The 13,190-nt window shown below is 37.2% G+C and overlaps 1 protein-coding gene across 1 annotated transcript in view; it reads left to right on the forward strand.

Annotated features, from left to right (window-relative positions):
- The window catches only part of rab2a (RAB2A, member RAS oncogene family), a 38,862-nt gene extending 26,036 nt beyond the window's left edge, over window positions 1–12,826 (forward strand). Inside the window, exons 4-8 of the mRNA XM_006633908.3 lie at window positions 935–1,017; window positions 1,501–1,593; window positions 1,935–2,046; window positions 7,341–7,409; window positions 11,543–12,826. Of these exons, the coding sequence (XP_006633971.2) occupies window positions 935–1,017; window positions 1,501–1,593; window positions 1,935–2,046; window positions 7,341–7,409; window positions 11,543–11,638 (453 nt within the window). The 3' untranslated portion in view covers window positions 11,639–12,826. The remainder of the gene's footprint in view (window positions 1–934; window positions 1,018–1,500; window positions 1,594–1,934; window positions 2,047–7,340; window positions 7,410–11,542) is intronic.
- Window positions 12,827–13,190: the final 364 nt, after the last annotated feature.

Here is a 13,190-nt window from a genome sequence, read left to right on the forward strand (position 1 = left end):
AAGTGACTGAATCACTTGACAGTAACATTAGTCACTGGTGACTACACTATGAGCACTTTGGGAAAACCCTAATTGCATGCATGCTGTAAATTATCACACATTATTAAGGGTAAAATTCCGTTGATATATATGTAGTTTTCTTTGTCATCCAATCCTAAGATTTTTTTTTTTGCTAGTTTCACCTGGTTTTTGGAATGCGTGTTGAGAATCAAAATGCGGATCTCGTGAAGCACGATTTAGATTTTGATGAACATTCTTTAACACTGGTATAAAATATAACGTTTTAGAATATATGCATCCACACCCATCTGTGCTTGATATGTTTTTGAAATGAGACTCGTATGATTTTGTCTCTGCGAACGCGGTTAACCACAGAAAAATTTGTGGATGAGTGATGGGAGCTACGGGTGATGCAACATGCCAAGTTGTCATCCTTGGCCTTCCTGCAACCTCTGCTCTGGCAGATGGTGGGCATAAAAGTGTCATTCATCATTTATTTACAATGGGCTTTATTTATTCTAATGTCAACAGCTGCCCAGGGAGTGGGATATTGAATTCAAATGTGCAGCTCTGGCTTATTTGCTTGCTTTCAGAGGCTCCTTCAGAGTGTAGTTGCTAGGAGTCCATTCTGCGCTGCGATAATGATTCATGTATTGTAAGGCCATTCAGTAAATTGGGTTGTCAAGGATTTGCCTGGGAGAGTTGAGAGGGCTTTTTGTGGGGAGAGAATGACAAGGCACAACAGTGGCCTTCATGTGTTGCTGCCCTTCTTCAGTGTCAGTAAGCAGCGCGCATCTGCATTTGTTGAAAGGCAAAGGGATGAGTTTCTGTTTTGAGTTTAAGAGACAACTGTTGGGGAAAGATGCTGACTTTTTTTCCCCCCTCTTTTGGCTGTTGCTGTTCAGGACTTAACGTTTCATAAATTGTCTTTCAGGCCGGACAAGAGTCTTTCCGGTCCATCACTAGGTCCTACTACAGGGGTGCTGCTGGAGCTCTCTTGGTGTATGATATCACAAGGTAAGACTGCATTTGTGGATGTCAGTTTTAAGTTCTTTCATGCTCTTCATACAAGAGAAATGTGGAAGATTTAATTTTTATTACTTTGAAAGAATCCACCTCCTATGCGTTCCGAGGTATGGGATCATTTTATAGTCTGCCATGAAATTTGTGTATTAGTGTTTTAGTTTTCCCTTTTTTACAAATGATTGTATAGTTTCCAAGCCTAGCTTTATGTAGCATGGCTCTGTTTCTGCTGTCTTTTTGTACCATTGAACACGCGTCATTTGGAAAGATGAAATTCTCCTGGTATTTTTTTGTTTTTACAAAGCATTTAATGCTTTATGTGGTACAGATTATGCTTGCGTTTTCTTAACCTGTAGTTAAGCTTATTTTTCTTCCAGCTGCTGCCATTAAATATAATGTAGTGTTAAAAGTAAAAGAACTGTGTAATTTGGGATTTTCTCTACCTTTTGATGTCTGTTCTGTATTGAATTGTAACAGAAGGGACACCTTCAACCACTTGACAACCTGGTTAGAAGATGCACGCCAACATTCCAACTCCAATATGGTCATCATGCTCATTGGAAACAAGAGGTATTGCAGTTTGTTTGAGAGTTATTAAAAAAAGCTGTACAGATTTATTTTACTTAATCTTTTGATTAATCATGCACTGTCTGGATATTTGGTGAGGTTCGTAATAATTTTTGCTGTTAAACCTTGGAGTGGCATGATCTTCCTTCTAATCTGTGAGGAAATAGCATCTTATAAATTTGACTTTGTAGTGAATGAAGACAGTTTTGGATCCATTAACTGTTAGCGACCGCATGGGCTAGATGGACCACATCACCTCTTCTCACTTGTAACCTTTCTTATATTTGAAATGTTTTGCTGTACCATAGTGTCTTTCAAAAACGGCTCTCTGTTCCCTGTTTTAGTGATTTGGAGTCACGGAGAGAAGTGAAAAAGGAAGAAGGGGAGGCTTTTGCCAGAGAACATGGTCTTATCTTTATGGAAACTTCTGCTAAAACAGCTTCCAATGTAGAAGAGGTAAAAATCACGATGTTGGTTGTTTTTTCTAAGTTGCAAATAATAGGTGAAGAGTTACGTTTTTATTTTTCCATTTATAAACGTGAAAACTTTATTTTTTCTTAATTAGTAGCCGCTTTCTTCTCCCAGACAATAAAGGGAATTTAGTAGTATTACATCATTCTTGTTTTTTTTTCTTCTGAGGAATAAAGAACCACAATAGCATGAATCAATCCTTTTACCACAAAGTTATCAAAGAGTCAACATCATTCTCAAACTCCTACACTCTATGAAAGTTAGTGTAGGTTTTTTAAAAGTAAAAGTAATATATATGTGTACAACTTGTCAAGAGATAACTAGGTAGCTTATCAACCTACAGGCTATTCCTGTAAATATACCCTTTTCATTTAAGTCAAGGGTTCCTTAGTATTTTACAGATGTCTACTTGAGACTTACTAGAAAACAGATCTGCATGAAAGTAGCCACAAGGATAGTTCTCGTAAATAGTAGGCATGCTTCAGAGTGGGGGGGAAACTTATTTCTCAGTACTTCTAACAGCACAACAACACAATATAGGAAACTGAAGCCACAATGAGGTCAAGTAGGAGCATCTGTATATCAAATTAATTCATTCCTCCATTCATTTGAGCCATTGCCTGAATTTATAGAAACTGAATTTTCAGAATTGTTAGTGCTTTGGTCTTTTGTTATCTGTTGAATTATTTTTAGGTCTATCTTTCCATGGGCTTTGCATTTAAACTAGAACTAGAGGAGTTCCCAGTGGCCTATTATTATAATGGGCACTATTGCCGTATTGATAGATGCATAGCTACACATTTTGTAGCACTTGTGTTGACCCCTAAATGTACTCTGTGAGCTGCTTCTAATACAAATATGGACTAATTTTGTCCATAAATGTATTGTAAATGTATTTAGCCAGAAAAATAAATGATGACATCATGGGAAAAATATCAAAATGGTGAAACCCAGTCTATGTAGCTTTTACATAAAAATTCACTTTCAGTAGTGTGTTGTGGTAAAGGTGCTTAGCTAAGTAATTTTGCTTGTAGTTTTTTCAACAGCACTCTTTAACCAAGTGTACAGTGCTCATGTCTTCTTTACTGCCATAACTCCAGTTCACTTTCTTTTATCTGCACTATTTCCACTGGAAATATTTTTTGTGCACATTACTAAACAGCAGAGATAACCAAAAGAAACTTCTAGAATTTTCTGCAAGCCAGTTGCTGGACACTGCTGCCCAGTATTTCAGATATAAGGAGTGTGAGCTAAATGTGTGGGCTTGCCCGCTGTTCTTGAAGGCATTTCTGTTTCTTTAGAAATCCATTTCAGTCTTAACGGTAAAAAGGATGCATTGTCCAACGGGTAAAAAAAACCCAAAAGCGAGTATATATTATGGCTCAAAACCCACAGCAAAGTGTTGGGGTATTTTCCCTCGGGCATTATTTCATGCACATTATTAAAATTGGGAAAAGTGTGGAGAGAACTGTACTCGGCTCAGTATGGGTATTTGGGGATTTCTTAGTTGGCAGAATCTGGTACTTTCCACCTTCTGTCTGCTTTTTAAATTTAAGATTTTTAATCATGAAGGACATCGAGCAAAAATCTGAAAGACATACTACAACGTTACAAGCCAGTCAGGTAGAAGACCTTCCAGTGGAGAATACTTCAACATTAAACCAATTACTGTCGCCTTTTGTAACATTTAGCCTAATATATGGTGACATATAATTTAAAACCAGCATCGGAGCTTGTAAGCCAGGGATTTCGTAGTCCCTGTTCATGGGTATTCAAGGATGACAATATTTAAATATGTAGACCTGAAAATTGTTGCGAAGACACAATTTGCCACTAGATGGTAGCAGACATTAACTTTCCTCCTCCGCTCAAACTCGGTTCAGAGAGGAGGCTGTTCACTTCAGAGTTCATAAAAACTCGCACCAAGGCTTTTGCTGTATACTTTGGAAAAGTATTTTTTTTGTCCATCAGAAATGTTATCAGGCTGAGTATCTTGAGTAACAAGGTAGGTGGGCGGTTAGCTTGACTGCTTCTGAGTTTGAAGTGTAGTGCAAGTGTAAAAATCCCAACGTAGATAGAAATCTTAATCATTCGCAGAAAATGGACAACGCAAACCCTAGGCTCCCTTCCTATCGGAGTCAATTTCCTCTTCTGGAACAGAAGTCTTTTTTTCCCAGCACGTTTCCTCAACACTGATTACCCGTTTACAGCAACTAGCCCCACACTTCAGTCTCACAGCAGGGAAACGGGAAACTGTCAGATTCATCTTTGCAGTCTGCCCTCATATCTAAACGTTCGAGTGTTATTTATACTTTCATTCATTCGGCTCACACAAGCCGGGTAGGGTTTGCATTAACATAATATGGAGGTGAACAGTGCATCCTGCACTCTTGGAAACACTGTTTAATAATGCAGCAGGCTGTAAAAGTTCGGTTTTCAGCATATCCTCTCAAAGTGGAAAATGACACAGCTCCAGCCTCATTTGAACATGTGCCTTTCCAGTGGTTGCTGTGAGCGCTGTCAACACTAGGATGTAAGGCATTATTAAGTTACCACAACAAATAAAGTGGGGATGTTTAGAAGGAGTTTTTCTTATACACACTTTTATATAAGTTTTTTTTTTTAAGAGTTTTCACTCTGGTAGTCTCTGGTTTACTGCAGTCCAGCATGGAACAAAGCTGGAAATACATCATCTTTGCAAAAATAATCAACCAAAGGATGTTCTTGACTTTCCTCAAAATGGACAGTAGTTTTATATTTTATACATAATTTTAACATGACCGACAAATGACAGACACTCTAGCAATACAATACAGTGTCCAAGTCTTTGGAAATTTTTCTAATGCAGTTTTAGACATATAACGTTTTATAGAGGATTTGTGCAGTTGTGTACATTTCTTTCAAAGGGGAACTGCAGTTCCAATTTCTCAGACCGGTTATTAAATCTCGGTGACAAAATTAATTTAGTGATGCACAAAATCGTGAACTTTCTGAAAGTACTGTAAGTTGCCATATTGTCACAAACTTTCATTCGAGTTCCCACAAATTGTTACGTGATGCGGCCCTTCCTGCTCACTCTTCACTGTAATGACTAATGTAATATGATGTACGAGCGAATATGTACAGGCTGTGCAGCAGACGTTTCACAACAGAAATGTTCCAACGTAATCTGCATGTAGAGTTAGCAAGTAAGGCCCTAAACCCTTCCTCCAAGTCCTCACTTCTGTGACGTAGCGCAGGTGTGGACTTCAAGTGTGCTCTGTTATAAAAAGGGTGATGGGACACCTTTGCATGATGTCACTCACTGGTTACACAGTTCAGCGTCAAAATGCTGTCTGTTGATGCTTCTTTTCCAATGGGCTAAGTAAATGTCGGCAGATGTTTTTTTAAAAATATTTTATTCTCCACTAGCAGTTTGACGAAATAGAATTTCATCTTGCCTGTCCCTGCACAAAATTAGTGACACATCGTGTCGTTCATGTTGAGCCGCTCGACTCAAAACGGACAAAATAAACGAAACTTGCTAAAACTAAACGAAGCCTGCTGGTTTACAATGACATACGGCTGTGACATGTCATCTGAAGTTTTGTCTGAATTACGGACAATGATGGTAATATGACACAGCACATACCTGGAAATGTTGTCTATTTTGTGATGTAAATTAGAGGTTTAACAGTTACTATGTACATTTTACTTTCATTGTGTTTGAAATGCACTCCTAAATGATGATTTTTTCTAAGCCCAAAATAAACATTTTAAAATGTTGCCGTTAACTTTTAAAACGACTCTATACGAACAGTCCCTTGTTTTCAAAAGCACTGATCCCATCTTTATCCCATAGTCCTGAAAATGTTTCTACACACTGCCTACTTGTCTGGGGAAAGTAGTAGTTCAGACATTTGTCACTAAAAGTCAGGTATATGGAAAATATTTTTAAATATCAGGATGTGTGTAGGACGTAATGCAAAACAAGTAGTTTACAGTCAACATTTGGTTACTTTTTCAGAATGTGCAGTTAAAGCCTTTACACTTTGCTTATTTGTGAGCTCAAGCTGGAAGTTATAAATTGCGCATTGAAGTCCAACTATGTGACTGATAACCAAATACAAGTATTTTACATAGCACAAGATAAATGCATGTTTATTAGAATCTTTAACAGTTAGATGCTTAATGTTTTGGATTTTGTATGGCCAAGAGGTCGTTTTCGCTATAGAAAGCTGTAGTCTTAAAGGAATATAAACTGTAGATCAGGCAGATTAAATCAGTTGAGTGAATCATCTTCTTTGATAACAGGTGTACTATAAGTTAGGGAATCCCTCTTATGTGTGCTGTTAATGTTTTAGAGTGTGAAAAGAAAGAATCAATTTAGCTTTGGCTGAAAGCCAGCCAATCTCACATACTTAAGATCTGAAACTGTTTGAAAGTGTGTTCATTTCTGGAAGAGCCCCGAACACCCTCAGTGATTAATTCATCTCATTAGTTTGCTGTGAATTCTCCTGACCCTGTATGATGTTTCGATCACCCACTTAGAGTTTATGCATATTCATATCTTCCTGTGTCTGCCGCAGTCGTTTAAGTCTCCTTCACTGACTGTGCTGCGTGCTTGGTGCAGTAATTGAGCTGCAGTAGATTGATTACTCTGGGGAGCTGTAAGGCCTTTATAGGTGAAAACATATCAGTCCTGTTAATTAGGAAACAAAGCTCTGGTGGCAAGTTCAGCAGTTAAATGCTTCCAGGGTAAGACTGAAAAGAAGCCCCATTTATTTCTCTTGATGAACTGTGCTATTTTCTTTCTATCGCAGTGCATACCAATAAAGCATAGGAGGTCAGGAGAGGAAGGTGTAACTAGTCTTTGTACATGAACCCAGGAAAATCCATATTTGTTGCTGTCATTCAGCTGAGCTTTTCTGTTTGTTCTTTTTAAATGGTATCTAATTGACACTAGGTGCAGTGGTTCGGGGAATCTGCTTTACTGCACGGTTTAATTTACACTTTACATGTTCTAGTCGAGTTGCTTTTATTACACAGTGAAGTCGGTTCCTGTTTTGTAATTACTTCTGGTGGCACAACATGCACTTGCAGCAATGCAATAGGAAGCAGACGTGACTAAGAGTAAGCCATGATGTTGCATTTATCCATCCTGAACTTTCTTCTTATAGCCAGAGTTATTTAGGTCAGTAGCATAATCTTTTTAAGAGCTATTTGTGACGCCTGAGTCATTTCTGCCTTCTGTTTGTTTGATTATATGTTCTAATCACGTTTCTTCCCTTATGTTTTAGGCATTTATTAACACAGCCAAGGAGATTTATGAGAAGATTCAAGAAGGTGTCTTCGATATTAATAATGAGGTATGTTTCATACAAATGAGTGCTGTAATTCTGTTCATGTATGGCAAATTCCTTAACCCAAGTGGCTTTATTTTTCAGTAATTCCTCTTAATCAGATGTACAGCAGTAATGTTAGCACGTTGCTTTTTTAAATAACCAGTTGCCTTAATTTTACTAGATAAGACATATGTTCTGTCTAATTTTCTAAGTTTAATGTTTAGTCTAATTTTAAGTCAGCCTTATCGTTGTTCATTAATTTTCCAGGAGTCATTATTTTATTTCACCAACATTAACATTTTCTTCTTCATTAGGTCTATGGGAAATAATTTCACAGTCATTCTGTTTTTTGTATTTTGGGAAAGTCCAATTTACATATTGATAATTTTTCCTAGAGTTTGTTTGCTCATTGTTTGTCCAATCACTTTACATTTTAAAAAGCAGTGGTTATCGCCACTGAAAAAGCGAAAGCATGGACGCCGAGACCATGTCTGGCTAAGTCGTTTCCACACCCTTTGTGTGAAGAGACAGTGCCTGCTCCTTTTCTTACTCTTAGAAGACTTTGAAAAATAGTTCTCATTTGCCACTTGTCCTAATGATTTCTAAGTTAACGATTTGCAGCTACTGATTGAGAATTTCGAGGAACGGGAACAGCAGCATTTAATTATAATTTCATTGTCGTGAACAAGCTTGTCTACTGTGTAAAGAAAAGTTGCTCCTCCGAACAAAAAAAAAAAACCTTTGTCACTACCATTTTAGCACATCTGTTTTTTCACTACCATATGACTGCTTTGGAAAACAATATCCTTCCGTTTTCCCAATTTTCCAGGACTTCTTTGTGTCATATCTGACATTTGAGTGTGAGGTTTGATGAGCATCAAAACCAACAAGATAGTCCTCAAGCCAACAATGTTGCTTTTATTAGGAATAATAGATCAAGTAGGGAGCTGTGTCATCATGCATGGGCTGCAAAGGAACAAGTAAAGGTTTATTCCATGCAGAAAAGAAAAGACAAACAGTTTTAGCTGTGTAGCCTTCTTTGGGTTCTCACCTTGATATAATAAACCTTTACTTGTTCCTTTATTAGGTTTACTCATAATTAAGTTTTTTTTTATACTACGTGATGAAGCATAAGTTGGATGATACTATGGGATCATATTTATCCGGCATATTTCTGGTGAATTCCTTTCTGCATTTTAAAGTGCAGTTCAAAGTGTTAGTGAACTTTACAAATGTATTGATCTCATTATTTTGCCTCTCTGTATCTGAAAAATGCACAGCTCGGGGATGGATGTGATATGTAATAAATCACATTCTGTCTTCTGAACACATGATATTCACACACATTTGGAGAGGATTTCATTCGCAGATGTGTTAATTGTTCAGAATTGATCTGCAAAGGTAACAAACAACAAGGTGTATGGGACAAAATTTGGAGACAGAGGAGCAGTGATTTTCTTTTTGGTATGGTAAGCATATCAGTCATACTGGGGGAAGGAGGTACACTGAAGTGCTAATATTATAAAATATGAACCAAAACATCTGAAGTCTGTCTGCCCTGGATATTTGAGCACATACAATTTGGAAGTACGATTCATTTTTAAAAATCTCAAGATCAAGGGCTGGTGTGAAGGGTTTGATCTGAGCTGATTCTTTTTAGGTGAAAAAGTGAAAGTGACTCTTTCAGATAAGCGTGCGGTGTGTTAAAGAGTATCTCACTTCACATAACTGTGTAAAAAGCCACCAGTCTACCTTCACCTGGCAAGTAGCCAAGTCACTGCTTCCTGCTCCCTCTGGAGGTTACTGCTAACTTGGGGAGGTGAGACCTATTTAGCTATTGGGCATGCTTTTTATTAGGAAGAAATGTCAAGGCACAGAGTCAAAACCACATCAGCTGATGTCAACGTAGAGGTAATGCCAGAAACCCCAAGGCTACTGCTGTAGTAGAAGCCCTGCCAGACATTATAAATATGAGATTTACTGTGACGCAAAGTTTCCTTAAGAGCTTAATTTCAGTAACTACCGTGTTCCTTCTGGTGAGCTGCTGTATTTTAACCGGAATCCACTTGAGGGAGTCTGTGTTAGGACAGACGTGCATGCTTGAGAAATGAAAGAGCTGCTCGTGGTGTGTGTGGGTTCTTGGCCAGCTGCCATGTCTTTGGGGATTTCTGAAATTATTGATGACATGGAACACTCTTGTGCCCTTCCCCTGTATATCTTCTCCCAAAAAACAAAATGTATTAGTGCCTGTGAAGACTGGGCATAACCCTCAGATTTTATTTTAGTTTGCATCTATTATCATAAATAAATCTGCCATTATACACTCCATTATTTTTTATTTTTTTTAGCTCAGTAATTGGTTTTTAATCTGTCTCCAGTTGGTAACTGCAACAGATTTTATTTTATGAATCCATCTATCTTTACTTTGTGTATAGTACGCATCATAGCCATGTGATGTTTGATGTTTGACACCCACGTAAATATAAATAAATCATTGTTTTAATTAGTGAAACTAATGTAATTAAAAAAGTAATGAAGTAAAATTGTGTAACTTAACCTTTTATGGCTTGATTTTTTGTGCTCCTACATTGTAGAAATGGTCCCTTTTAAAAAAAAAAAATAAGACATGGGTACCTTCAGCATACTGTAGGTGCAGAGACACCTGTCAGGATTCCTTTGTTGAATATTCTGATAATAGGATGTCAAATGATTGTTTTATACAAGGTGTACATAAATTGTTTTCCAAATTTTTCAAGGCTACATTTTGGTTGTGACGTTCATTCATAGAGTGATAATTTAGCTTCAAAAATTTTCAAAGGAACATTTTGCAGAGTAGACACCTTGAATGTGACCAAGATTCTGTGTTCTTAGTGGCACATGGTTCACATCTTGCTCTTTGGGACCTGAACTCGAGACCCGATTTTGCAGTCTGATGTCTTTTGACGTTGCTTTGCAGTCCCGCCAAGACAGAAGCCCAGATTCAGTGTTTACAGACCTTTCCTACTGGCAGAACCTTTAAGTCCCTGCAGGCCAATAAAGGGTCAGGTTCACATCCAACAGGACGATTTACAAGAATAATATAAATTATTATAGGCTTGAGGTAATATTACCTCAGGTTTTATGAGCATTTGCATAGTATTGTCACATCAATGACTTCAATGTTTGTTTTATATGTAACTAAACTGTTATTTATAGTTCATATATATGTACTGTATACTTTAATTGTCAAGGTAACACAGTTAGGTTAAGCAGTGTAGGGTAAGTAATATATTATAATATATTGAGGTTGCAATGAGCATCATCTGACAGTTTTCACAGTTTAAACAGAAATGTACATTTTTTATTATTCGATATTAAATGTTATTTATATTTAATAATAATTCCTTACATTTACACAGTATAGATTACACACTCCAATCAAAGCACTTTATAGGTAATGGGGACTCCCCTCCACCACCACTAGTTTATAGCCCCTCACCTTGATACTTTGTTGTAATGAGAGTAGAAAGGTTTTTTTTAAATTAAATTAGATGAACAATACAATTAGTATTTTTAAGTCAGTCGCTGTAATTTAGAACCAAGTTCTTTATTTTTTCAGTTTCGGCAAATTTAACTATCCTTAGCATTTTATGTTAGCTTGGTGTCTTAAATAGTTGGGTAATAACATAATGCAATGAAGTTGTTCAGATGGACACTTGAGTGGTTATTTGTGGCTACGTGCTGTGAATTGTGTTGCCTCATACATGCAGAGTGGCATTTCTTTGGCACATGTTTTGAAATTAAGAACGTGGGGCTTTATGTTGACCTAAGTAGTGACCTCATTTGAATTCCAAGTTAAATGCAGAATTTCATTTTTATATAAGGCTCGTGGTTTTGATTTAAGTCTTAATGTGGCTGGTTTGCATCTCTTGGGCTTTTTACACTAAACACAGAAGATTACATGACTCTAATTGGTATATTTTGGAGTAAAAGACCGTTTCAGTTTTTGAGCTTTTGCTGTAACCTTGCTTTATCCCTTACCTCCTGTGTTCCAGTTGAAATCTCTTCTAAGAACACTACAGCTCACTTGACTACTGCACTCCCATTGAGGAACACCTGGAAACAGAATTCCCGTTAGTCTCTGGAATTGCTGACCTATTCCTTGTGTGTCTTTCCAGGCAAACGGCATAAAGATAGGACCCCAGCATGCTGCAACCAATGCAACACTTGCAGGCAACCAGGGAGGACAGCAGGCAGGAGGAGGATGCTGCTGAGCCTTCTAACTTTCTACTTGACTGGTTGGGCCTACTAACCTTTTCTTAACCTCCCCACTCCAGCCCAACCCCTCAATCCACTCATTACTAGATGGCTGTTCATCAGGAGAGACGCCCAAGTCCTTCACAATCCCTGTAAAACTTTGAAGTCTGTCTGGGCTCCAGCAGAGATGGTTAACTTTTGCTTAAAAGACCGGGTTTTGAGGATTGTATCCATATCTATTTACATTTGATTTCTTGGTCGGTTGTCGTGATTTATGTTTTTTTTATTTTATTTTTTGTTACGTTGTCTGTGCCCTTTTTGACTTCAAGCTGAATTGTATTAAAACACTACAAGGTCATCTTAGTATTTTAATCAGTTTATGTGGTTAAAGTCCCTGGCTACTGTGGTTACCTGAAGTTCTAAAGAAAAATGTAGGACTGTATTAGAGCGGACAGCCATTTAGTGAAGAAGACAAGAAAGCAGGACTGTTTTAATTCTGTATTTATCATTCACTTCTGTGTATATAGTTATAATTACTTGCTCTGGTGTATAACGACCAAGCTAGAGTTCTTTACTGAATTTGCTGAAATTCTATACTGTACAATTAGAGCTTGAAACTGCAACAGTATTGCTATAGTTCAAAACCTGCTTTGACACAAATTTTTAATCCTGTTTGACTATTTTTTTGTCTTGCCATCTGCCTCTCCCTCATCTCTCCCATAATCCCCATACTGCTCAGTGTATAGCAACATTGGCTCAATATTCTTCATCTATTTTAATGCCAAATTATTTTGTTTCTCGGTGTTTTTCAACCACATCTCCAGAAATGGATCACCTCCCCTCCAGAAATGGATCAGCTGTTTGCCTTAAAAGAATTCAGTTATTTTCAGTTATACAGCAAAACAAACTATGTAATATTGATATAATGGTATATTGTCAGTTTTCATTTTCAGTTTTATCTGCAAGACGGTTTTGAGTCCAGATCAACATTGATTTAGATGTCTTAAGTGGTTGTGTAGAGGTTTGTTTTATTTGAAAGTTGGTTTTGTTTTAAAGATACATGGTGAACATCTTGTCTATTGTTAAAGGGGTGTGATAAGAGCCAAAACTGGAGTATCTTTGTGACCCTCAACTTTATTTGCTGTGTTGGTTCTTCTTAAAATGACATGTTACAATAAACAAATAAATTCCTGTGGTTCAACAGATTCAAACCTGATATATATTCATTTTGATGGCAAAGTGGGGAAAAAATGACATGTGGCTGTATCCTTTCTTTTGCTTGTTTTTTCCCCTTTATAAACCGTTTCTACTTCTACCCCTAGGAGTTCTGCTTCTTTGGCTCAAGTGGTAGTGATCACTATCCAGACATATGTATAAATACATTTCCCTGTCATGGCTTAAGATGTAAAAACATGCAAGTAAAGTAATTTAAGTGCAAAATGTCTGTTTTAATCATGCTTTATATTATGGGATTACATTTTAGGCAGTTTGTCAGAAGCTAAATCTTACCATTATATATTGGCACAAATATACCATAGAAGGTTTCTCCAACTTGTTTATACACACATT

Source organism: Lepisosteus oculatus, chromosome 6 (assembly GCF_040954835.1).
Source record: "Lepisosteus oculatus isolate fLepOcu1 chromosome 6, fLepOcu1.hap2, whole genome shotgun sequence".
Lineage (NCBI taxonomy): Eukaryota > Metazoa > Chordata > Actinopteri > Semionotiformes > Lepisosteidae > Lepisosteus > Lepisosteus oculatus.